This window comes from Ornithodoros turicata, chromosome 5, assembly GCF_037126465.1.
Source record: "Ornithodoros turicata isolate Travis chromosome 5, ASM3712646v1, whole genome shotgun sequence".
Lineage (NCBI taxonomy): Eukaryota > Metazoa > Arthropoda > Arachnida > Ixodida > Argasidae > Ornithodoros > Ornithodoros turicata.
In genome coordinates, this window is record NC_088205.1 from 36674491 (window position 1) to 36701494 (window position 27004).

At 42.9% G+C, this 27004-nt stretch overlaps 2 protein-coding genes across 6 annotated transcripts in view; one reads left to right on the plus strand and one right to left on the minus strand.

The window, feature by feature from the left end:
• Positions 1-43: 43 nt before the first annotated feature.
• Positions 44-14215, plus strand: LOC135394362 (single-stranded DNA-binding protein, mitochondrial-like). The gene is made up of 4 exons (XM_064625078.1): positions 44-313; positions 374-493; positions 730-906; positions 13959-14215. Exons 1-4 carry the CDS (start codon positions 172-174, stop codon positions 14027-14029), a joined length of 510 nt encoding a protein of 169 aa, XP_064481148.1. The 5' UTR covers positions 44-171; the 3' UTR covers positions 14030-14215.
• Positions 13794-27004, minus strand: part of LOC135394363 (LITAF domain-containing protein-like) — a 36039-nt gene continuing 22828 nt past the window's right edge. Inside the window, exons 1-5 of one of the 5 annotated variants that reach the window (XR_010422856.1) lie at positions 22547-22659; positions 21673-21811; positions 21469-21619; positions 14766-14839; positions 13989-14143 (exon numbers count right to left, since the gene is read on the minus strand). Coding sequence is in view for 4 of the 5 variants with exons in the window: in XM_064625079.1 (XP_064481149.1) it covers positions 14035-14143; positions 21469-21619; positions 21673-21811; positions 22547-22561 (414 nt within the window). In the remaining variant the exon portion in view is untranslated. Of the gene's footprint in view, positions 14144-14765; positions 14840-21468; positions 21620-21672; positions 21812-21870; positions 22245-22546; positions 22660-27004 lie in introns of those variants that run through there. The other 4 variants (XM_064625079.1, XM_064625081.1, XM_064625080.1 and 1 more) reach the window with 4 other exon arrangements.

Genomic DNA, 27004 nt, shown 5'->3' on the forward strand with positions numbered 1-27004 from the left:
TGGTGTGTTCTTCCAGGTATTTTCGCTACTGTTGATTGTAGTGTTTACTGTAGTTCCGGTTCCGGTTAGAGGTGTTTTGTTTTCGTGTTCAGCAAGCTCAACCACGTGCTGCTGGACGTTTGTTTACTCTCGTGGTTTACTGGATTCCCAATTTAGCAGACTGGCATATAGATGCACAGAAAAGGCTTGAGAAAGAAAAACATGCGCCTTTTCTTAAGTTTTATTCGTACATCAACGCAAATCAGGTGTGCCGTTTGGCATTGTGTACCGCAGCGACGTTATTTCTGCGATGAAAAGGCAGCCGTAGAAAAAAGTAAGGAATCTCTGGTTGGTCGTGAGCGTTCTGTTTATTATCCTGACTGATGCCCTCAAGGTCTCAACCAAGTGACACTTCTGGGTCGTGTTGGCATAGAACCGCAGCTGAGGGGCAGTGATAGTAATCCTGTGGTGGTGTTCACTTTGGCTACTAACAGTAACTACAAGTATGAGACAGGTGAGTCACGGCAGAGGAGAGAGACACTTGTGCAACAACACTGTGACATTGCAGCTTTGGAGGCAGAATCTAATGAAAATCCCCACGGCTGCTAACGTTTACACTTTTCAGCACAACGCTTGCGTGACAGTGATTTCCTGTCATATTTTGGCCTCTGACTTTCTCATCGTTAGGCTCAAATTCATCGATGTATCACTTTTGATCACGAGGACAATTGTATTGACCATATTTTTCAGGAGAGGTGGAGCAGAAGACACAGTGGCACCGAATAAGTGTCTTCAAACCTTTCCTACGGAACTCTGTTTACCAATTCCTGCGCAAAGGCACACGGATTTTTGTGCAGGGTCGCCTCATGTATGGTCATGTGACGGACGCAAAGGGTGTAGAACACATCACTACCACTATTGTAGCAGGTGAGCTGGTTAAACATAGTACAAAAAGGCACAGAATTCCCAAACCAAAAGTGTTTATCACGTGTGTAGTAGAAACATGTTGTACAAATTAACTTTCCAGTAAGCTTCAGGTACTCATGAGAACGGCCTCCTGCGGCGGCGCAGTACACAAGGAGCACTGGAGCACAGGATGCACTTCAGCGACAATGGGTCTGCACCTATTATATCTAGCTCACTCTGATCGGAAGTGAGACCAGCCTGCTGAGCTGGCTTCTCATATTCAGTGACTTCACTTGGACAGTTTTAGTCGTCCCTTCTGTTCTTGTTTCCTTGGTGGTAGCCAAAAGAATTAAGAGGGCATACCAGCTCTCCGTCCCAATGTATTTCCTATGGAACAGTTTTTATGCTTTCTCTCGGTAACCGCCGCACAGATTTTGACGCGAGTGCTTTCATCATAAAGAGGAAGACGAGATGAAACTATTTACGCTACAGGATTTCTCATATATGCCGTATGTATTTTACGGCGACGTCACGCATGCGAAAAAAATACACAATTTTTCTCCTCCCTCTTTGAACAGGTTTTATTAAACTTCTATAGCCATTTCGAAAAAAAACTTTCCATTTACTTTCTCTGGAATTATTTCAGGAATCGATAGACATCAAATTTATATGTCTACCACTTTCCGTTTTTCTAAAAAAGCATGAAAAGTGAGTACGGATAAATACCGTCTCAAAGCCCCGTAAACCGCGTCATTCTGTGTCGCCCTCTAGCCGTAGGACAGGAAAAACTGCGCGGAACATTTTGACCGTATCCATCCGCCGACCATGCTGCGCGCACGCGCACTGTAGTGATCCCTCTCTCCTCTTTACTTTCATGGACAGCGGACTTAGAGCATGGCCTTGGAGACCAGAACAAAAGCTTACTTAGCTGCTCGTAAAGGGATTATCGTCAGCCAGCATTGTCGGGGGGGGGAACGTTGGGTAGGCGAGCCAGCGTTGTCGCGGCCCGTGTAAGAGACCACCGAGACCAATAAACCTCTTCTTTTTTCGGAGCGCTTATAGAGAAGTGAGATGAGTTTATTAGCTTGACATGAAACGTCAATTTGCTCGATTTTGCCGTTTCGGGTTTGTGCTTACTCAGTCAACTGAACTGTCTCATAAGGCTAACGAGAATCTCTCGTATTTACGGTTAGTGGAAGGGCGACTTCACAAACATTCCAGTAACGTTCAACAGGACTGCCCTGTAATGTTCGTAATGTTGAAACAGCCAGCATGCGGATTACACACAGATAAATGTTTCTTAGGATAACGGTACTTAGAACTGCAGCTTTATTTGTTGTTTCTCTTTCTTTCTTTTATTGATCGATTTATTTTTATCTTTATTATTTTCTTTTTTTTTTTCATGAACGCTCCACGTGAACCAATAAGAAAAATCGATCAAGCGGCCGCTGCACAATTATTTCCGCCCATGCAATGAGCAACAGTCTTTTCCGGAACCCAAATTCACGTTCGCGTAGCAAGGAAAACCAACGACAGCGACGGGGGAGGGGGATATATTTATTAGACGAAAAGGAAAAAAAAAAAAAACTGGCTAAAGGTCAGCCAAACGGGACGTCGGCTTGCTATTCCAAAAATACATAAAATAAATAAATAAATAAATAAAATTAACAAATAGGAGATAAATGAAATGGACGCGACGGAACGGCACGTTAGTTAGTTGATTATTAGGTTAGTAAAAGTTCGGTGTTTGCATTTTCATGTTCAGGTTAGTCTAAGTGGGCTTTGGCAGTTTCCGCGCAGAAACAGCCATAATAACAGCCATGATAACATTTATTTACAGTAGTTTATTTTGCAACGGGGACTTCGATCACATTATTTTGAGATACGGCCAATTTTTCGAGACCGGTTCCCTAGATTTTCCATCTTTCGACAATCCTTGCTAGTTGCACGTTGGATGACCCAAAACCTGTACCCGTCTGTCTTTGCACGGCGCACAGAGGGAGGCCTTCTTAGGAAGATAAGGAAAAGCTCCGGGTCACTGGGGATTCTCCGCTGAACTAGTGTCTACGCTGAACGAAAGGTCTGGTGTAAATGTAATGTGAAGTACCCTGTGAAAACCAAGGAGTGTCTAAAAATATAGTACTGAAGTTTCCGTGTAATAATTAGCGCAATTATGAGACGGAAATCGTGCTCCGAGACCTCGTCGCGCGTCAAGTTCCTTTGATTTTATCTTGTCTTGTCTTGTTCATTTATACATAAAGATGGAATTCAAGGGATTTTAGGAGCTTCCTCCTTCTCCTTTTTTTTTCATTTTTTTGAATAGCTGTTGCTAAATGCAATGCATTTATTTAGGCTGATTGAACCTATCAAAAGGCCGAAAATCATGACGCCGAACTATCAGAAGGCCGACAGCCAAAAGACCAAAAAATCATAACGCCGAACTGTCAGAAGGCTGAAAATGGAAAGGCCAAAGAGACACCGGGTGAGCACTCCAGTGAATGACCACTGAATGGGATGGTGTAGATTATGAAAAAGTTTTGTGGCTATTGTATTAGAAATCAAATAACTGGAATGCATAGCATTTGGTGCTCGCAAATAGACTAGCCAGCGAATATGAAAAACAATCATCTACAATATGTTTACTACGAAAAGAAAGTGTGTGGTGGGTAAAGTGAGGATAATTGTGCATTAAAAGCCCCTGAAATATAGATGCAGGTAAGAACTGAAATCTAGACAGCCGATGAAATACATCACAGCCGACCGAATGTTATCGTTCGCTTTGCGGATTTGTTGAAATTGGGAGACATAGGGTGCTTTTTTTCTTTTTTTATGTGTTAATAATGAGTAGTTAAATCTACATTCCATTCAATAAGCAACATAAAATAGATATACATAATTTGCTGCATTAGTTCGCTAGCGATATCGTTCACTGGATCCTATAGTATTTCTCTACTGTCAGTCAGACACAGGTGTTACAGTTGTCCTTACATCTTTTTCTGGGCCGATGTTTATGGGTTATAAAAGCTCTACACCCACTTATTCAGGTGTTTCATTGCGGTTTGATTGCATTGAAATTACGGTTCATCAACATAGAAAGTATGAGACAACAACTACAACATTATTGTCTGACCGCCACCACCAACAAAACAGAACTATATATGAAAATACCAGTATTCCAGCTGAGTTGGGAACTACGTCCGACGATATCCACGTTCAACGAGCGTGAAGTCAGAGCCTCAGGATTGTGGGCATTTGCGTTTCATTTCATTGATACGAATACAGAAGGTAATGTGTCATTGCGCTCAGTATTCTGTAGTACTCCCCTTTATAAAAGAACGCGGCTTACATATCTGCCAGAAATAAGTAGAAGGTAGCAGGACCTTGGAAAATCACCAGTGATGAATCACCTCGTGTCATAGTCAATATTTATTTGTTGTTGGAGAATCCCTGCCTATTCTTACCGCATTGTCTGCACTCGGCAAACTTTGCGAGAGAGGAACAGAAAGAACAGATGAAATCGGCGCAACGCAAGCGGCGCAGTGGGTGTAACCGCATTTATGTTCCTTGTTCAGTGGTTTTACTGTGCATTAGCATGCATGTTAATTTAAAAATCCCGTCTCCCAATTTAAACAAATAATGTGATAGCACTTGATCGGCTATGATCCGTTTCCTCAGCTGTTCACAACGGCGCTCCTGTAATTTCCGGGATACGGAAAAATCGTCCCCAGTGGGAACCTAGGTTAGAGCGATTAGGTTAGAGTTATTATCAAGGTAAATTGCATGTTGTAAAAACATTTTTGGGACCCCTCATATAGGACCCCGGTTAGCGAATGCTGCCCTGTTGTGCATTTCTCACACACAAAATATGGACTTTGTCGCAGGCAATGCTATTTACCTCGTATCTTTAATGAGCTCCCCTTCGACAGTTTTTCTTTGGAATCGAAGTACAAACTAAAAAAAGCGCTACGGCAACTTTATCATGGGATGTAGTACCTTTATATGTTCATGTACTCTCAAACTGTATGCCGCTGACTGCTTCAGGCCCAGTGCCACAAGCTTTTCCGCTTAGACAGGCCTGTTTTATTATATTTGTAGTTTGCTTTCTTGAGTAAAATTATTATTATTATTATTTATTATTATTATTATGTAAGCGAGTGCAGAAAAAAAAAAGGAATACCGTTTCGAGCAGATTTTCCAGACTGGCATTGTAAGCGCTGTGTGTAGGCAATGTTTATAGCCTAATTTACAGCCGCTGGTAGATCCAATTGAGAGCCTCCGAGATACCAGCATCCGTACTATCCGATCACACTTGTACGTCGGCATACAGTAAGTATGCACTAGTAAAACAATACGAAGAGCAACTAAAAATTCCATAATCAGTCGGTACAGGCGGTAGTGACTTGTGAAAACAATAATTGTAGCATGAATATATAAGAACAAAAAAATAAAAATAAAGTACTCATGTAGCAATAGGAGACAAGCAAAAAGACGTGAATGTCTCGAATCGAACTACGGACCTTTCGTGGCAAAGTCCGACACTTTACCACTCGACAAACAGCGCAGAGGGCGCGGGCCCCCTTAAACTCGCGAGGTCAACCATGCACAATGGGGATTATTTCGTGAGTCGGTGGCGAACGGCGTGATAAGGACGAGCGTAGCGCCATCTAGAATCCGGAAAATCGTGAATCGGAGTTGCTCCCCGACTGGTATGGCCTCTTAAGCTGTTGTGCTTTCCCTGTTTATTGCACACCCTTTATTGCCTGGTGCCCTAGAGTCTGTGTTGGTAAGTGTTGTGTCTGTCATCGCTTAAACATGGATTCAATAGCCCGCCAGTGCCCGTCGTCACCGAAGTACATCCTTAGGCCCAGTACTCTTATTGAACTGTGTCGCCGCAGTAGGCTGTTCTCGTGATAATCTACAAGTTGTTTTTCCCACTGAAGAACGCAAATCGGGTTGGTCGGCTCCCGTGTGTGTTTGGTGGAAGCGGCGGCGATATGTCGTGGGGTGAAGCAGCCTTGCAGGGCAACGCCGGATGAGTGCAGGGGTGGTCAAGTAAAAAAAAATTTTGACATGAAAACATCTGTAGGTTCGGTTTGACAGCCAGGTCAAAATTTATAATGCAGCGAAATTATGCTGAATTTCCTGACGCGATAACTCAGTGAGTAATAAACCGATAGCAACCAACCGGCTAAATCCAGATAGCCTACATGTGCAAAATTCTAGCTAACGAGGTCATTGCGGCGGGTGCGTGTGAAAGAGACGGAAATATAGGGGTACGCATACATTGCAGGCAGTCTATCTTGCGAACGCTTGAAGCTAGGACGCCGATCGAGGTGTCGTTGGAAAGGGCTTGAGAAGTTCTACTTGGACCTTAAGTGATATTCGCTTCCACAACAATAACCAAAATTTTATAAACTTGCAAATTTGAATATCAAAATTTTGCCAGAATGTCGGCATACATGAACCTAAAATATGATCAGAATTGAAGCAAACGGCAATCACAAGAAAGGGTGGCTCGAGAGGAACCCAAAAAGCCCCCAAAGTCCAGCACTGAGCGATCAAGAGAGATACAAGAGATCCGAAGAAGATCAGCGGCGGAGACAAATTCGACTGCCGCATAGCAAGCCGCACGAGGTGCAAGCACCCTCGAATAATAAATGACGAATGAATGGAATTAATACATGAGTAAAGTCTTGTATTTATTTCACTAAAATCCTGCAAGGGAGCAAAGGATTCGGAGATCGTGACGTTTTCACATAAAACGCTACGGCTCGAATGCGACTGAACCCTCCCCAATTATTTTACTGCAAAAATAAAAAATGTTCTGATGAAACTTTGCAAAATAAATGTTCAAGGGGCATACTATCAAATGCAATTTGTCTCATTTTTATCAGGACCACCTCACTGTGTAAATAACAGATCAATATGTGATAAAAAGTAATATTTACAGACTTCAGCATTTTTTTCCGTGTCCTCTTCCAAGTCTGTCCGCCTCAAAATATTTCCAACATGTTCTATGCCACCTAGACAACAGCGCTAAACAGTTTAACTGTCTCTGAAAAAAAATTGCAGAGTTCTGTAAAAAATTCCACAATTTCTAGAATTTTTGCAGTTTTCTCAGGGACAGTAAACTGTCGATAAAAAGTGTCCGGCAACCTTCAATGGGTCTTGGCACAAAAGTGTTATGCTTTGCCATCACTCAGAAGAGATTTGGTTGGAATTTGCAAAAAAAGCTATTTTGTAAGAATTTTTTTTTTTCACCAGGTAGGTCACATGTCCCTTCGCAATCTTCAAAAGGCAGTCACAGAGTGAAAAAAAAGGCTTTTTGCGTAAAAAAATAAGCTGGAAGAGCATTGGCTGCATTGGAATAATCAACCACAATTTATTTGAAAGAAATCTGGGATGATCAAGCGCAGCATTTGGAATGACCCAATTGTTTTCTTGTCATCAGTGCAATGGTTCCGTTTTACAGCGTAGCATTGCCAAAATCAACTTTAATTTGAGACCTTTGGCAAGAGTACGAGTGTTTTACGTCTGTGCAACAGTACTTGGAGCATATCCTTGCATATAGTGAGATGTTACCAGGGGTAGTCCCCTCCAAATGCAATGCATTCGCTTGTTTCTGAGTGGCGGTGATAGCTGCACCCTTTTTAGATATGCATTCTTTCAGAGCTACGGGCAGCTATGTGAGCCACGAATAACAGGCAGCAATGGGTGGAGGAAGAAAATGCAAAAACCTTCCTAAATTACTGCAAAAAATTTACAATTCTGAAGGTAACTAGTTACAGCTGAGATATACTTTCTTATCAAGAGTAATTAACTAGTTACTTTTCCAGTAACTAGTTACTGCTAACCAGGGTGTCGAACTGCAAAAAATATGGGTTCAGTTCGGGGTCACGTTCCTTGAATTCCGTTCCGGTTCAGTTCCGGTTTGGCTACGCCAAAAATCGAACCGGTTCAATGCTTCCATATTATATCTCCCATAAAACTGTTTTTATCAGGAAATGCGTGGCTAATAGCTTACTGCTGTTGTCTGCATTGACGTTTTTAGTGGTCAGGTACTCCCCTTAGGGAGAGAAAGGAGAAATGGATGAACACTTGCAAATAGCGTCCACGTTGATGAAGTGTTGTAGTCCTGCCACTTTCTGTTAGCGAAATCTCTTTTTTCACATACACAGTACCAGCAAGATACAAAGGAAGCCTAATAAGATGGACAGCATTTTACATAGACGACGGTACTTTCCGGCACACTGCGTTCGCAGTGTGAATTGATCTGAAACCGTACTGAAGCATGTCGAAAATAAGTCTGCCAGTCTTGCTCTGTCTGAGCTCGCAGCAGTGTACCAGTTAATCCACAACACAAAGGCAATGTATCATGACATAATTGTACTACCAGTAAGCAGAACTGTATTTACTTTTCAAACCAAGACCAATCAAACTGGCACCATTCTGCGTACGCTCCTTCTCCACTTCTCATGTTTCTGACTTGTTTAATTCTTCTGCTCATGTGTAAAAGGAAATGTTGGGCGCTTGCTTAAGAGGGGATATCACCCGTCGCGGCCCCATGTATTTTCTATGGGGCAAACTTTTCCATTTTTCTCGATAAATACTCCTCCGATCTTCACGATATCGGTCTCATTTGATAGCTTTTAACAATTATGAGAAAATGGATTTTTCAAATTTTAAATTTTCGCTTGGATTTTTCGTTGAGACGTTGTAGAACGTGTGGAAAATAGCCAAAAATTGACCTTAGACTTCTGAAGCGAATAGCAGAAAAAGAAATCATCCTAGGCGACATTTGCTCAATCCATTTTCTTCTAAAATGTGTCCTAAACGTTTTGGTACCACTATCTCGAGTGTAAAGTCAGCCGTTCTTGAGATAAATGAAAATCTCTGAGGGTATGTACAGCGCTTTCTCGGGACAACTTTGTCTGCTGCCCGGTGCTGCCACGACGCGGGCTTTACGTCCAGAAGGTATTTATCCACCAAGTGTGACCCTTATTTCAGCATACTATCCGAGTTTCCCTTTCCCAGGAAAAAGGGGAAGGGCGCTAAGCTCCACTACAGCGGGGCTATTCTTTTTCCTGCTGTGTGGCTTATCCGCGCCAGCCTTTGAGAAGCGGGCACAAGTGGGCATGTAATGACTCGGCATGCTATTCTCGGTATTGGGCTCGTCCTTGCAGTTCGGACTGTCCCGTCGATTCGCTTGGTTCCTGTGTGCGTGTTTGTTCCGAACATCTGGAAGCGTCAAAAGATATGTTTGGCGCAGGGACGAGCGGCGATGATGAGCTGAGCAACTGAAAATTTGGCACTCGCCAAAATAATGATGATAATAAATACTAGTGAGATAAGCACAACATCCCCATTGTCTTGCGGCCTCCCAAATAGAACAAACGGCGTCTAGTCATAACGGCCCGGATGATTCTTTCTTTCTTTCTTTCTTTATTTATTTATGCTGTTGTATGAGCCGTTCCAGTTGTGCTGGTTGCGTATTCTGTGTTCTGCATCTGCAATTGATCAGCGAAGCTCTATGTTCTTAGTGTAATTTTGTTGTAATGTGCTCCGTGTACAGTATCGTTATAGCCCTATTTATTAAAGTCAGTTACCTCGCTATCTGAAACCCAATCCATTCTCTTTCCCATAATATGCAGGTGAAAGTTCTCCAGATATTTATAAACAAATACCACTTTCAATGCTATCACTGGGGGTGTGATAGATCAGCTTCATATGTTATAGTGAAAAGAGTAGACAGAGCGACGAAAAAAGTCGGACAGCTTGGTTTCGGCAAATAAGGCAGCGAAAAGCTACCGGTGAGTCAGTTGCATAAAGCTCATAACTGAGAAGCTAATAAATGCCATCGCCATCATGAACCGTTTTCTATTCTTCCAGCCGGGAGATTTTGGTGAAGCAGCAAAACGATACACAAGTCGAACAGAGTGCAAACCAAGGAAGCAGCCGACAGACACATGAATAGATGCCTTTGTTCCTCAAAGCTGCGTTCTCCTCAAGTACCCCTCTTTGTTTAGGAGATTAACCGCGCATCCCGAGCGAAGTCGGGGCAAACAAAAACAACAAGGTCACGCATGCTGTTGGGACTACATGCCCTTGCGCTGTATCGCGCACTTCTTGAACAATGGCACTAGTTACAGCACTCGGCGCCCCTAGCGCCACCTCGTGGCTGGGTAGACCCCGGCGCCATCTCATGCCCAGAAACGACGAAACGGCGCGGGGTACATCCCCTCTTAATCACATATTCGTCCTATAGAGCTACACAACTGGCCTACTCCATTCCTGCTTCATTCGTTCACATGACACCTCCTTTCTGAAGAGCAGATGCCGCAGCCCTTGTGTGGGGCGCTAGCTGCGGTGCTCATAAGGACAACTGCGCTTCAGTGTGTTAAAAAAGACGCTGAAGCATACTTATTATACGTCGTCGTTTGACTGCTAGGTGAAAATTTACGAAATGCATGATATGGAGACCAAAGTGTCCTCGTTCGGGGATTGAGAGGCACTTGAACTCTTACGCTGACTTCTTTTATGTCCAAACCGTTTTGTTGCGAACTGGCTACCGCTATTATTTTTTCCGGTTCTGCTCCATTTCGGGTTCAACAGTGTCATGAGAACTGCCGATCGGCCGAATCGGGTTCGGTTCCGGCAAAAATAATGGTTCAGGTTTGGTTCATCACCCTGCTTCTAACTAAGTTACTTCCCAAGACTGCTTTTGACAAAAGTTATTTTCATATTTATATGTACTAAGGATATAATATAAATTTCTACTTCAGCGACTGAGATGCCGTTCTTAGGTAGAACACAACTACAGATACCTGGACATGCGCAAAGCTCCCGGCACTGGGGTAGTAGTTCTGGCAGTCGCCACTTCGTTATGAGTTTGGTGTAGTTCGTTAACATGTGATTTGCCGTAACCGCAGCAATAAATGGTGGGCTTTAGGCATGTTGACGACAAAGTGGGCAGTGCATGCATAGCAAACAGCAGGCTTGTGTAGCAGACAAACGACGGTGGCAATGGTGATAATAATGTATACACTTCTTATCTCCAATAATGCTAAGTAGCGCTTTAAGTGGCCACTAGTGTAACTATTCGTTGACCCGGCTCTCCCATAGGCATTGCTGTATGCCCGGGATTAGTATAGTAGTAGGTCGTGGGTGTGTAACGGTCAAATGGGAGAACGAGACACTCTGGTCGGCGTAAAACCAAGTTGTTGTGCATCGGCAGCTAATGCAAATGGTGCTATCGATATCAAGAGTCGTAGCATCCTCCTGCAATGCCCCGTCTCAGTGTGAATGTTTCATGCTTCGCCAGCACAATCTGATCCTGGGCATGTTTATTCACATTTGTCTTCTACGTATGGTTGGCTGGGATGGCTACCAACCATGATGGTAGTCAGCAAATGTTAGCTACGGATCTCATCACAAGTACTATCATGCATGCTAGGTTCAGTGCCCAGGTTCAAGACATACTGGATCCCAGATGAAAATTTAAAACAATCGGCAATGGCACATTAAAGAATGAATGGTCACAACCAGTCATCTGATGAGGAGGCCACTGAAAGTTTCTTTGCCTTTGAGTATGGCGAAAACAAAAGTGCCACACTATGGGAAAAAGAACCCCCAAAAGCCCCCCTCTGGCTGTGCCACTGGTGTGCATGATCTAATGTTTCTGCTAAGTAATAAGCAGATTTCTCAAGCAATTCTAACACTGTACGATTCTAAGTATTGTACCCCAACACCACTAGTCATGTTCTTGTCATTAGTCTAATCCACTAATCTGTATTTTCAAAAGATGTACAATAAAGTTATATAGCAAAAAATATATTGAAACTAATGTAATTCACTGTAACTCAATTACTTTTCAGAGTTATTGTAGTTCTAATTGTGTTACAATTTTTATTTTGTAATTGTAACGAATAATGAGCATGTAGTTGTAATAGTAAATCAGGTACTTGTGAAAATAAATTTTTACAGGTCTGGTCTGGACCAATAAATGTTAAACATAGAAGGACAAACACAACCCCCAGCTGTCAATTGAATGATGGCAGTTGAAGAAGAGGTTGGCACCTTTTCTATATCTGCCATCATTCACTTTTCATAAAACATGACGGCCAATCCTTAAAATCTGTTTCGAGAATTGTGCCTCAAAGTACAGTCGTGCCTCGCTAATATGGAAACTTGCTATTCCGTACAGTAAGGTACCGAACCTGCAGAGCCCTACATATTTGTGTCTCATCATTATGGACAGCATCAGTATTGATGGACAACTTTTGTTGGGGACAAAAGTGTCCATAATAATGAGGTACAGCTCTACAAAATTCTTCAAGTGCTATCCATTTAGTAGTTTTTACAAGGAAGGCAAATTAACACTGAGGTGAAGGAAGCAGACTTCCCTTTCCGACCTTTTATGGAGAAAGAGACCCATTACCCTTTGGCATGGCACCGAATTGCCCAAGGAACTGACAAGGGTATTACAAAGTATGCAAGTTGTAGAGAATCTGTGGCTTGCGCATAGGTCATTCTCAATTACAATACAGTACCAGTCACTTACGTTCTCTTGGCCTTGGTGTTGCATTTTGTGCCGGGTTCTCTAATGTCACAGTGGCATCCCTTCACACTATGCAGTTGTGATTCTTAAATATATTATCTGACGGTTGTGCATTATTTGCTAATGCTGACAGAATATAATGAACCGTAGCCATTGGCAGTAAAAAAAAAGGAGAGACTGAAAGGCAAGAGAGACATGACACATCGCTGACTTGCAACTGACAAAGCTTTATGTACAGACACAATTTTTTAATACAACGACGATGATGCACGTAAACACGCTCTTAGGGTTGCCTTGTGACATCTGCGTCATTCCTCTTGCACGTGTTTATCTCTTCTTTGGGATAATGGATCTCGGAATGCAGAAGACGTATTTGCGGGCTGCTTTGTCAGTTGCAAGTCAGTGATGTGTTCTGTCTGTCTTGTCTTTCAGTCAGTGTTCTTTAGAGCGCTGATGGCTAATGTTAATATTAACATTAGCCATCAGCGCTCTAAAGAACCCTAGCATACCACTGTTTTGAATATAATGAAATTGATTAGTGCCTACCATTTTAATACCAGTAGTGGACTGGGGCACTTCAACAGGGTGTGGTATTAAGCTCTTGTATTCTGCGTTACTACTCATGCAAGCTGGGCAGCACATTGCAAAATTTACCATGCCTTCCACACAAGCCTGCAAGCAAGACAACCACAGTAAAAGCAGCACTCTAGCCACACATACCTCCTTCATGGAGTAGCAGCATGGTGGTGATGCTGCTCGACCTTGCTTTGTCCATTTTTCTTGCCTTGCCATGTTCGCACATGTGCACTAGTAATTTGTGTTTACATGAATATAGCTCAACTGTGCTGCATACAACCACGAATGAAGTGACTGACTCATCCCCAGTTTGCCCTAGCACAAGCACTAAATTTGAAAAACTATCGTATAGAAACAAATCTGTACTGAAAAATATCTTCCCTATATCCATCAAAAATGAAACAAATCAGATTCTCGAGCATTTAGCCTTGATACCATGACAGGATGCAAGATGTGCTCATGGCATCAAATGGAGACACTCTGGAGGTGGGCTGCGGGAAGATAGAGAAGCAGAGACCTTGTGTATGCCTAGTTACCTTTCTTCTTTATGGGAATAGGTAGCTCATGTTTCGAGTCATCAAAGCTATCGGAGAAGTATTGCAGTACAAGCAGATTTCTTGTGCATGGAGCCTAATATAGGCACAGAAGTTGCATTGCACAAGAGTGTCTTGCAACTATGTAGATATAGCAAAGTACAAAGCATGTATAAACTTTGAAATGCCATGAAGCTAAAGTGTAGTACATTTCATGAAACAGTGATTGCTGAACAAACAAGTACAAACAAGTACCCTTTATTTACCCTCGCACAACACACTGCTACAATGCATGATTTTGAGTGTAAAACTGTATTACAAAACTCAGTTTTCTCATGGTACATATAGTCTAGTGGTTATTCCATGAGAGTCCGTTCCCTTATCAATGAAATCCCTGGCTTTTGCAGAGGAAGTTATATTCCTAGCTGGTGGCAAGATGCCGGAGGAAAAATCTTTATTGGACAGCGGCGGAACGTAGAGATGTCACAGACGTCGAAAAGTGGCCAAGTGTCGCTTGCAGCTGGGGCAATGATGTTCAACGTCCTGGCATTCTGCAACACAGCAAGGCACTAGGCAGCAACCAAACCAGCACCTGCACATTTATTTTTCACTTCATTAAGTAGCAGAAAGATTCACAGTATTAAAAGAATTACCCAACACACTAGGAGAGACGTTACGTGCAAATTCTTACAAAAGAAACGTGCAAATTCTTACGACAATACTAATTGCTTTGAACCCAACATGCTCAAACACCAAAGCACACATATAAAGGGTTAGATACGTCACAAAGACGTGAGAGTTTGCAAATAAAATAATGTGACTATGAACAAAAATTGTGTTAGATAGTGTTTTTTTAAATCTACATCTCTTTTATGTAACATTGTCTGGTCACTGGAGCCCACACTATCAACCATGCAAGACCTTATGATGATGAAATGGTAGCACAAGCAATCATAAGGAGCTTTCCTCTTCTGTGACTCACTGGACAAATCTCATTTTGCAAGGTCATCAGATACAATCAGTCATAATACTTGCATATTAATAAGTAACACAGTACAGTGGGTGCTCTGTGAGAGCTTTGAATGGACAGCTAGAGCCCTGCTTATGGATGTGCACATGCAAAATTGTTTATTGTCAGTAGGGGCAAATGCACAGTACTTTTTCTTGCGTTTAGTCTTCTGCAAAGTCAAACGTATCTGTACTTGTGCTCTTACCTTTAGAGAACTTTAGTCAGGGACTCTTCCATGGCACATGGCCAACCAGTACCAATTCATTACTTCATCCATTCCTTAAAACAAGACTGATCTTAAAGGAATAGTTTGCTCTCCAAGCATCAATTCGTAGATTTTTGTTGTCATGGGTAGTGCATTTCCTAACTTACTGCATCACTTTTTGCAAACTCAAGTGGTGCACAGTCATGCCTCATTAATATGGACCACTCAGAATATAGACCATTCTTATGGGGACCAAACTTTTTCAGCGTATTTATGTCTCATTGATATGAAAACTTGCTCTTTGGACAATGGACAGTGCAATAAGGTACCGAACCTATGCGTAGAGCCCTATGTATTTCTGTCCCGTTATTATGGACGGCATCAGTATTGAGGGAACTTCATCTACCATTGAGCAAACATTTCGCAGCATGCAACAGAGGAACAGCTTTTTCAGGGGAAAAAACAGCAAGGATACAGGCTTCAGAAGGAGATGTTCCAGCCACAGAGGTCGTCATTTAACTTCTCTGAAGAACTGACAGTGACTCAATGCAGTGCACACGCGTTTCAAGATCACCATCACAGCTGTCATTTCCCACGAGGCGCTACAAACACCGCTTATTTTTTGTGGCAATAGTGACCAGTACCACACTCTGCATGTTGCCAAGATTTTGTCTACAAGTTGCACATCATTATACATGTCAACAAACTCCAGTTACTGCATTCCTTCCTCCACAAACTTCTTTTGATTTTCTGTAATATTCTACGATATGGATGACTCGCTTTATGAACAGTTTTTGTTGGGGACAAAAATGTCCATTAATAACGCTGTAATCTATTACTGCTTTGCATCCTGCTGCAGAGAATGAGGAGAGGATTCTCACACATGACTATCCTAGCAGAACGTCATAGGGATCTGCTGATGAGGAGGTGCTCCTCTTTGTGCCTCCCTCTGGGTCCTGGTCTGCTGACAGCTCGCATGAACAACCCTAGAAACATGTTCGAACGAGAGGTCGCGCAGGGTTTGTAGACAAATGGGCCTGCTAGGCATACATGTTTTTTACAGTAGGGAGCAAACTTTCCCTTTGATGCACCTGGAGGTTTAGGATACATAGGGTGCCAAGGGACCCAACCTAGCTATTCCTGTTACTCAACTGATGCCCTCACAAACACAATGGACGCTCGAAAAAAGCAAGCCATAATCTTGGGCATGATTCCTCCTCTCCATTCTAGTTTGGAAGGTTTCAGCTATCCAAAATCAGTCACTGCTAGATACACGTGATGTAGGCTTGTACAAGATACTAAAAAAAAATTATTTACTGAATACCAGGCACAACAGCATCTCAGTAGAGTACTACAACCCTAACTACAAACTACTCAACCTTGAAAAGTATTTCAGTAGAATGCTAAATACTCCAAACGATAACTCATTGTTTTGAAGTTACTATCAAGTTGCAATTTTTGTGAAACAAATACCAAGTGAAGATAAACACGGATCCTTGTTCAGATAGCCTTCTTTTCCTCTCTCCCGATAATATTGCTCGCACGGGTACCCAATGCCGTGCTCAAAGAAAGAGCCAACACAAGTGAGCAAACCACCTTAAACTATCTAGCATTTTAATCGATGATGGCTTTCAGTTATTAGCATTTGTAGCTGTCTTGGCTCGCTAAGACTCCATGAAACACCGGCCCATTCCCCTGGCTTCGACAGACCCCCAATCGTTCACCAACATGCTCTTCAGGCCAACACGTTGCCCCGCATAGTCCCTAAACCTAAGGTGCCGCCCACTAATGCAAGCTACGGTGCAGGAGGACCGGGGGTACCCCGAATAGATCAGATGAAATGTACGCAAGTGGCATAGCACCCAACCAAAACAGACAAAGTTACCTTCTTCTCACCTTCCTGTGTTCCAAAAAAATAAAATGAAAGGGAGTATTGTAGGAGTAACTTAAGAAATAAGTACAAGTTACTCCCAAAGGTGTTTAAGATGGAGTAACTTGAGTACAGTATTAAGTTATGTACAAGTCTGACCTGATACATGCATTTATGAAAGCCCTTGGCTGCATCCGAATTTTGAAGACTGCAACCTTTGATGATGCACAGTTGCATGAACGTACTATGGCCATGATGTAGTAACCAGAGCTGTGTAGGTTACTCAAGAAATGTAAGTAAGTTGGTTACAGGAAAAGTTGCTGAAACTAAAATGTAACTCTGTTACACTTACTCATTCAATGCAATTGAGTTACTCTTGGATTAGTTGAGGTTATGCACCTTTCAGTAGCATAGCCAGGAAAATATTCTGAAGGGGTTCTACGGGAACTTTACATGGGGGAGATTTTCCCAGAGGGAAGATTTCAGAGGGGGAGTGAACTAGAGCACTGCACGGGCCTAATTTTCATGGCCCGTGCCCGGCCCAGGCCCGGCTGCCTCTGCTGCCTGTGCTCTATTTGTTCTCGAGGTTCGGAGGCGTATTTAGGTTTACTAAAGAGCACAACGCAGCAAGGAAAAGGACGCAGCTAATTGGTGGAGAGTCAGGAGGTACACTCGAACGCAGCAGCGGCTGTATTTCTCTGCCGGCCAGCTGCTCTGTGCTTGGTTGTTGCTTACTTGGGAACGCAGCGTGCGTGCGTATGGTTCAAGAGAGACTCATCGGCGCTCTATTGCACATGCTCCGGTGTTCCTCTTTCCTGAACTCTCACGCGAACGAAATATATGTCAGAACACCTAACCTAACCGACCCTCTTGCCGGACTCTCATAAAAACGAAATATGTCAAAACACTTAACCTCACTGAACCTTGTGCCGGACCCTCACGAGAACGAAATATGTCCCAACACTTAACCTAACTGACGCTCGTGCAAGAACCCACACCAATCATCCCCAAATTTGTGTGAGTGCATGCGTGAAATCCACACCCATTCAACGAAATCAGCATGATCACATGTAAAAAAGTGATAGTTCTCAGATGAGAATACCTGATATCCCATACTCAATGGGGAAAAAAAGTAACGCGAAAATTCAGCTGTCCAGTCTCGTGAAGTGAAATATGTTCCCGTACATGCCCGTACCCGGCCCGGGCCCGGTGGCTGAAGCCCGAGCCTGGCCCGCCTAAAAAACGCCAAGCCTGGGCCCGTGCAGTGCTCTAGAGTGAACAACCAAAACTCCCCCCGGCTTCGCCACTGGTGCCTTCAAAGTAACGAAACATCAAACAAAAGAAAGTAGATAGCACATCTAACAACGGCGAGAACTTACTAGAACTAGCACTACTTGCATGATTGAACATTAAGTGCACACAGACCAACCACAACTGGATCAATCAAAATGAAAGTTGAGAAATAGCCCAATTTTAAAGTATTGTACACAAGGCTTCCTGTTCTCTGCTCGATAGGAGGTCCGCAAAACAAAATGTGAAACTCATAAATAGTCTGGAAGGGTCTCACAAAAGGTACACAAGGCATGTTGTGCATGTATGTTGTGTTTAGTGTACCTCGACAGCGTTTTACTTGGCGAGCAGCCACATGCAATGTCTGTCGATTTCCACTTAGTAATAGCATCTCTAGTGGTCAATCTCTCAGTCCACAGAGCATTGGACGAAGTTGTTAAGAGATGTGGAAACACCCAGATTAGAACTGCGCGCATTCAGTGCCACCATTCCATCACACATGGATATGTGTGTGTCCCCCGATAACTTGTCTGCCATAGAACTTGAACTGATTGATGAAGGTTGCTGACATGACTGATGCAACAGATACTCTGAGAACTCAACACACAAAAAAAAATAGAGCGAAAGCCACATTCCTCTTGTTACAAGTTACAAGCAAAATGTAAGTAAGTTATAGTTACTGATTTTAGAAAGTACTTAGATACAGTAATTAATTACAGTAACTTTGTTATTTGTAACTAATTACTTCATAGCTCTAGTAGCAACTGCTGGTAGAAGACTGAGATGTGATGAAACGAACAAGAATATAAAATCACACACCTTCACAATGGTCACGAAACTTGTAGAACTAATCCTCAAGTGGCAAGCCCTAACAACAGCACTGTCATGGTGCAAAAGGTAGACATGTAGTTATGATGAATTGCGCTGGTCATTTTCGTGCAGCTGTGTAGTGTGCCAGTGGGGGTTCAGTGTGGAAACAAACAGAATGACCAATCAAACCTTGACGCATGTTGCACTGAAACAACCACTGTAACATGCATGCTCAAGCCAGTGTAAGTCTTTCTGCACTGCAATGACCAGTGGAATTCGTTATTACATAAATAAAGAATTTTGATGTCAGTTAGCCAACACTGCGTGGACTAGCGAGTTGGTTCCTTCTTGGTTGCACGAGTCGATGGAATTCACGATACAGAACTGACAAAAAACAAATGCAAGAAAATGCTAGCATTTTCTATTTCAGACTGCGTGATAACTATCAGCTCGGAGATAACAGACACTTCAACTAAGTGGGCTTCTCAGAAAAGATCCGTTATCACTAGAGAGCGGATTTTATGGCACTAACAAAATGCGTTTTAGACGCCTAAAAAGGCACTTAAAGTGGCACAGAAAGGCAAAGTTTTCTCGGAATTGCCACAATCAGTATTGAACTACCAGCACTACGAGCGATACTGTCAGCATTGGTTGCTTGATGGTAACATACCAGTCTATCGCGTGCACTTCTGTGACAATTGCTGCTCAGAAATGATACGCTTGAAGTAAAACTTCTCAAGTTGTTCCTCGGTTGCACTGCAAAGATTCCACACAGCAAGCGAGAGAGAGGAATAGGAAGAAAAATATTATGGAGATTTTGACATCCAGAAAATCGTTCAGATCGCATGGCAATCTTTATTTTGGAATTGAACTCCATGCACCATGCATGAGTCTTCTTAAGGCGGAATCACTTCTGCGCAAGACAATAGAGAAAGTTTGTTCGAACACCGCTCAGAAACGGCGTAAAATGTCGTAAAAACGGAAGAACTGGCGTGTTCTCCTTGCTTTACCCTCGTCAATGACACATTTTGTAGAATTCCAGGACTATCCGTTGATTTGTACTGAGCCCAAATGCGCAAACATTTTAGTGTGCGACACTCTATCGAGATGGCAGCACATGTTCGAGACGCGCCAAACTTTAATTTATTAAAAGTCAACGGCTCAATCTTGTCCCCTAAAAATAAGTCATTGACTAGAGAAAAGCTAAGAGAACACGCCAGTACCAATCTTAAGATGATAGTTTAGAGCGCTCAAGTGTCTTGTGCGAACGAAAATCGCCCATAGATATCTGAAGTGATTCCCTCTTAATGAAAGTGTGAAGACAGTAGAAAACAAGCATCATTTCAATGTGTTCCAGCATGAAATTTTGTCGCCTATCAATACGAATTGTCCTGCATGCTGAGAACGACCTCACGACGTCCACCGATTTGGTAGTGCGTGCCTGTACTCGTGAGGGATATCGTCGGGAACAAAAGGAGCGTCACCATCAGAGCTGTAAAGGAACTAATTACAAGTAATTGCGTTACTGTAAGTAATTACTGTTTGTGTAACTAATTACTGTAAAAGACTACTTTCTGAAACGTGTGTCTGTAACTGTAATTTAATTACTTTTTCGCGTAACTTGTACTCTGAGAAAAGTTACTTCTTCAATCGAATTTCTATGCGAGTGTTAGGTCCTGGGGTGGAACATTACAGAGTGATTCCAATGAGAACTTAAAAAATGTCCTGCTGTTAAGCACAAATTTATCAGCATTATCAGCTTGACTTTGACAGCACGTGAGTATGTGGGTTGTTCCGAAGTTGATTTTCAACAAGCACTACGTTTGATACATTGTGTTCCAAAGTTTTACACGTGGTCACCTTGAACATGAAAAACTGGAAGTATGAGAAGTAACTTAATAACATTTCACAAGTAACTGAGGTACATTTCAGTCTAAGTAACTCTTCCTGTAACTTAGTTACTTTTAAAGTCATGTAGCTGTAAGTTATACCTACACTTTACGAGTAACTTATACAGCCCTGGTCACCACTAAGTACAGCTGCAAGGGCAGACACGGTGTTGCACAGGTTGCAACGGTACTTTCTGTCACGGGGGAGACACTTGCATTGTGTGATGTAGCGCGGCGAAGCGTGTCCTCGACTGTTACAAACTTTTTTTTTTTTTTGCAAAAACTATAAAATAAACACCAAGTAGCAAGTTAAAAAGTACCTGTTTATGCACTTATTGCCACCTATTTAAAAAAAGGCACTAATCACAAAAAGAGGCAAAGAAAGGCAGTAACATTAGGGTACTAATGGGCCCCCTTCGACCTGATTCATTCTTAGAACATTGAAAGACAGCATCTGTATGTCTCCTGACAAAAAGGCATATGCCAGGAAATCCGCTCTCTAGTTATTACATAACCAGGTATGCGGTGGGGAGAAATGTGAACTCGTTTCAATGGGTGTCATTCTCCTTCCTGCACTCATATTGTCTTTTGAAGGCAGAACTGATTGCCCCATCAAAAGCTGCTTCTTCCCTGTACTGCTCTCAACGCAGTGTCTTACCGACCACCAATAAGGTGTAGCTCTACTGAGACCAGAGCCAGGTGGGGGGGGGGGGGGGGGGGGGGAGGTCAATGTATGAATTATGCCTCTGAAGAAACAGACAGCACAATGCAGTAGTCTTTCTTTTCAAGCTTATCCGAATGATCCCGTACAGCAGATCTCTTAAAACGCCAGTTTGTCCCTTACCCGAGGAGGACGAGTGCTCCAGACAGTAACCATGTAAGCAGGCCCGGGGTCGATGATGTCGAGGTAAGTACTGTAGCACCGCAGTTAGGACAAGTCGCCTGCACTGGATAGGGTCCCCACTGGCTCAGCACAACGATGCGTGGAACAGCAGCTGAGAAGACGTATGTTCACTTGCTGGAAAGCACGTACATTGCGCTTACATACGTTGTGGTGGTGGTGGTGCAAATCCTGCTGGAGGAGGCGCAGTCGGCTGGTACGGTGGAGGAGCTTCTTGATATACTGGTCGGGGTTCCTGGTACGCAGGCGGTGGCCCCTGTTTATATCCTACATCCATTGCGTTGCCCTTGAGGAAAATACCATCTGGTACAGGTGTCTCGTAACTTACAGCAAGTCGACACCTACTCTTTTGTTGAAATGACAAGATGTCGTATATGGGTCCACAGGCGAGTATCCAAATATTATGTTATAACTAGTGCGTCATCAAATGGAAAACGCCACAGATTAAGTAGTAAGTGTACCAGTACCGTGAGTCACAGAGGCGAAAAGGAAGCCCACAACGCAAGACTGGCAATAGTCTTACATATCACGCTCCACTTAGAAAGTTCTTAGAAGCGTCTGGAAATGAAAAAAATGAAAAAAACAGCCGAGACTTCTGGTCGTACACCAACAATTTGTTATGCACATGCATCAAACGACATCAGCTGACTAATCGTTCTATGGCCGAATGTAGTTAAGTGCGTCTACACCTCCAGAGATGGCGCGAAGTCTCGCGCATGCGCGAGGTGAACACATTTCTTACGGTTTCGTTTAGTACATTTTAATTTCAGAGAGTGACTGTTCTGAGGCTGGAACACACAAGAGATGACTTGTTCATTTTGATTGTACTTGGCCTTCCTGGGATAAGCCACCCAGGAGACAATCACCGGTTTATTTCATATTCTCAATGTAGAAATAAATCACCCGCTCTCTGCCATGCAAGTATGGTCTTCGGAAAGAATACTATATTCTCGTACAACAACAAACGTACGTAACGTAACGAACAAACAAACTTTCTATGATTAGCTTTTAGAGGCTGTACCTGTATGAATGTCATTCAGGTCGGGCTGATTCCTTTGTTAGATCCTGCGGAATACACCCAGGATGCGTCTGCAGTTCGGACAAAAATGTTCAACGTCCTGGCATTCATACACACAGAACGGGATGAAGCAGCAACCAAACGGACAGCCAAGCAGAGCCATAGCGCTGCACAGCAACCAGGTGAGAATACCAGGTTGTGGACACACTTGTGTTGTAACGAATGTGTGGCAATAGGGACACGCCACAGTCACTGGCAATGGTCCCCAGTTGCTGAAAATAGTTACGACACCTACGGGACCGGGTTGGCCAAAGGCCATCAAAGGGGTGCCCACACAATCTGGAGTCACATCCACCGCCATGGTCTGGCGTGTGGCCATGATGGACCGCACGCCAGCACCCGGCGCGTGCACCGCTTTTCCTCTGTGCTCCTTTTATGTCTTCATGTGAAGAAGACATGCTCTAGAAGGATACCTTCCTGTTCCAGTCACGTCATAAAAGTAGTAGCTGACATTGGCGAAGTCATGGCCTGTCAGTGGAGATCTTTCGGGTGGTGCAAACTAGCACAAATGTGATGCCAACTATATAGGGCACCAAAGAGTACGTGTTTGGGGTGGGGGTGGGGGGTTGGTAATGTCGAAATAGACTTGCCGTTGTATGTGTTGGTAAAGTGCTACCAAACAAGTCCAAAGCTTATAAGAGAGTTCACTTTTGCCCCAAATTATGGAATGTTTGACCCAAATTAGTACCGCGTTTTTAATGGAATATAATCTTAGATCTCTCATCAAGAAGACACGCCGCCAGGGAAAGATAACGACGATAGTCCAGGTAGTATTGTATGGCCAGAATGTAGTCCACTATACTGGAAGTGCGCAGAAGAAAGACTCGCGACGGATCGAAGTCTACTCTGAGCTAAAATGCTAAAAATCACAAAAACTAAACTGTAAAAGATAGAAACTATACAACAACAACAACTTTATTTTAATATGATGAATGGGGAACTTCATCGCCAGTGGAGATACTCTACTCCATTGCTGGTGGTGATGTGGGGAATGAAATAATGAGCCCATTCACAATAAGGATCGAAGTCCCATTGTGTCCAAAAATGTCAAAAGAGCTTTGAGGGCAGAGCGTTTTTTGGGCTGCATTTGGCCAGGGACCAAGCAATTTTGAGAGAGATAGGGGGGGGGGGGGGCGAGAATCCTGGAGAGTGCGGTTCGGGAAGGTTGGTAGTACGGGCAATAAAGCAGAATGTGCTCTAGATCTTCTAGAGGACTGCAGTGATAGCATCTGGGGGAGTCAACTTGTCTCAAGCGGTAACGCCACTGAGCTGTAAAAGCCACATCTATCGCATTCGATGAATTAATGCAGCATCTTGACGAGAGGTGTTTCGTGGCATGCGGAAAGCGAGCGTTTAATCAACTCTTCTCAGCATAGATGGGGAGAGAACGTCAGTTGAATCAGTAGAAACTAGAATCAACGAAAGTGGCAATGCAGAAACAATTCCAGGTTCAAGAAATACACGCAAACATGATTCACAGCATCCAACTCAGAATTTCGCCAATTTTTGCTTCTCATAATTGATCCGTAAAATACCTTCGTATTATCCGTAGATGGGTAGAAATCCAGCGAACCGGTAGAGATGTAGGAAGGGAGTTGCCTCAGGACAGAAGCCGCCGATATTTCGAACAGAGACTGTTCTTCTTCTGGGCCCAGAAGAAGAACAGTCTCTGTTCGAAATATCGGCGGCTTCTGTCCTGAGGCAACTCCCTTCTTACTTCGTATTATCCGTCATGCAATGGCGTGGAAGCAAAATGTATATACAGGGTGGTCCACCAACCATGATAGAAATCCATAGTAAAAAACGTAGGCCCCGGAGAGACATGCGGTCAAGGGATTTTTTTCTGCCAATAACTTTTGCCACATATTGGTAACATTTTTATTTAATTTCAATTGACGGAAAGTTAATTTCTTGAATTGAACTCGGAAATTTCCCAAGGCAACCTAACGTTTTCTTTGCGGAAATGGGTTCCCCGTGGTCATTTTACTCAGCATAGCCATAATCCCACCCGTAATGCAATGGCAATTGCCGAAATAAATTCGTCGAAAATCTGTGGAAATGAGCCCTTGGCTCCGCCTCTTTTTGGCAGCTCGTAGTTTGATCGCAAAGCTGCGAAGAAAGGAGGTTACATTGACATGCCACACGAGGGGGGAGAGGGTTACAAGCCTTACCCACGGAACAAACACGCGCGGTGAGTGCGGGAATCGGAGAGCTCTGACTCCAGCACTCACCGCGCGTGTTTGTTCCGCGTATTTCAACGGCGCACGAAATCGGCCGCAAAGATGGATGAGAGGAAGACATGCCCCTGCCCACATGATAGACAGAACACTGCAAAAAACAAGAGGAAAGGGAAAGGAAGAGACATCGCGATAATAATTTGATGCTACATGGATTCCCATTGGTACAGAGCAGGAGCATGTCCTTCTCTCAGCGGCCGATTTCGTGCGCCGTTGAAATACGCGCGTCAGAGAAAGCCGATTTTCACAATTTTTTTTTTGCACTCGCTGTAGCATTAGAGATTTCGGCTTCCGGTGTATTCGACTAAGTTCGCCATGGGCTTCCTGGATCCGTAAAAAAAAAGAAAAAAAGAAAAAAAAAACGTCATGTTGACTAGGCAAATTTCAGAGTTTATTCAATTGAAATTCGACAAAAATATTTTTTGAAGATGGCAAACTTAAGTGCCGCACGGGAGCCGTTGACCGCATATTTTTCCGTTCTGCCGTTGTCTTATAAACCCCAAATGACACGTTTCGTGCCGCAACCTGTATACAGGGTGTTTCACCTAAGGTGATAAAAAATTATAACTGGCGACGTACTCGCCGGAGGATTGTCGGACTTTCGGCATTTACGTTCTGGAAACTTTTGCCATCATTGAGGAAGGCTTTGGGGAATTTTAGAGTGCGGTAAATTAATTTTTTTCAATTGAACTTTGAAAATTGCCAAGCGAACCTCACTTTTTTTTTTTCAGAAATATGATGTCCTCCACGGATAACCGCAGACCCAACAAAAGCTATGCAGAGTATCGCAACAGTAGCAACTGTTTTTAATCCTGATACGGCTTCCCAAGTCTCTTCATTACTTGTAGTCTATTTTATAGGTTGATCGCGCACTCCAAGCCTAATACAGCTATATACAGGGTGTCCCAGCTAACTGCAAACATATTTTTAAAAAATATATATCACACTTTTTCCAAGATGAAATCAATTGCAATATAGCATACGCTGAAGGGCACTCCCTAGGAGGGCATTAGCAAAGTTCAAAGGCAATGTCTTAATTAACTTTCATTAATTAACTTTTTAATTATAAAATCTACAAAGTTGTCCCAATGAGAACATCTGTTCCTTTCGGTCACCTGATATCGGTATAGATATCGGTATAGGATATAGGTGTGATATACTTTCTGATACACTATAACATAATGCGAATTCTTTATGTCGCGGATATTAAAAGTTACGAATATTTTTCGAACGAAAATTTACTTAAGACTCGAAGAAAGGGTCACCCGGGTCGACGAACTCGTTTCCAGAAAAAGCAACACGCTCGCGTGCGGTACCGCGTTAACGCGTCGGGCGCAGAATCGCGTTCGGTTTCGGGTACGGCATTATGGAAACGCGGCCCGGCGTGTTGCCGAAACGTCTTCGACGACGCGGGTGACCCTTTCTTCGAGTCTTAAGTAAATTTTCGTTCGAAAAATATTCGTAACTTTTAATATCCGCGACATAAAGAATTCGCATTATGTTATAGTGTATACAGAAAATATCAATCCATTCGAATAACTTCTCTGACATCATGAAAGAGTGCTCGTCAAAGTGAGCGACCTAAAGCTTGCGTATTGTGAAATTACACATTCTACAACACTGATCATAAATCGCAATACCTGTTCAAATTGTAATTAAACTCTTACTGATGTGTGGTAGTCACCACTTCTCCTGAATGTGAATCGATAAATTTTAGCAATTAAACCACAATCAAATATCTTGTATAGTATGTGTGAGTATATGCACAACTTTTTAATCTATATCTTAGAAAAATGCAAGAAATAGCGTGCAGTTTTGGCTTTGGAAATTTAAAGAAAATGATCTTTAACGATGAGTTTGCGTTTTACAATGTTATGAGCTAAAGACTTATAAATTAAAGTATGGCCTTTCCAATTGTAGTGCCCAGATGTCATGACACTAAAATAATGTGATAGGTTTTCTGTATGGTTACGGGAAATCTCGAGTATATTTTGTGAATTGGATCTAGGTTTATCTGTGACCTGCGCTGATCTGGTTATTATAATTAATATAACATATCTTCCATTGTGTTTATGCATAACGCTCATCTTCATTGTACATTGGTTAAACACTTCTGATGGCTGTTGTGTGATCCGCTTCTCCCAAAATCTGATTGCCACTTGGA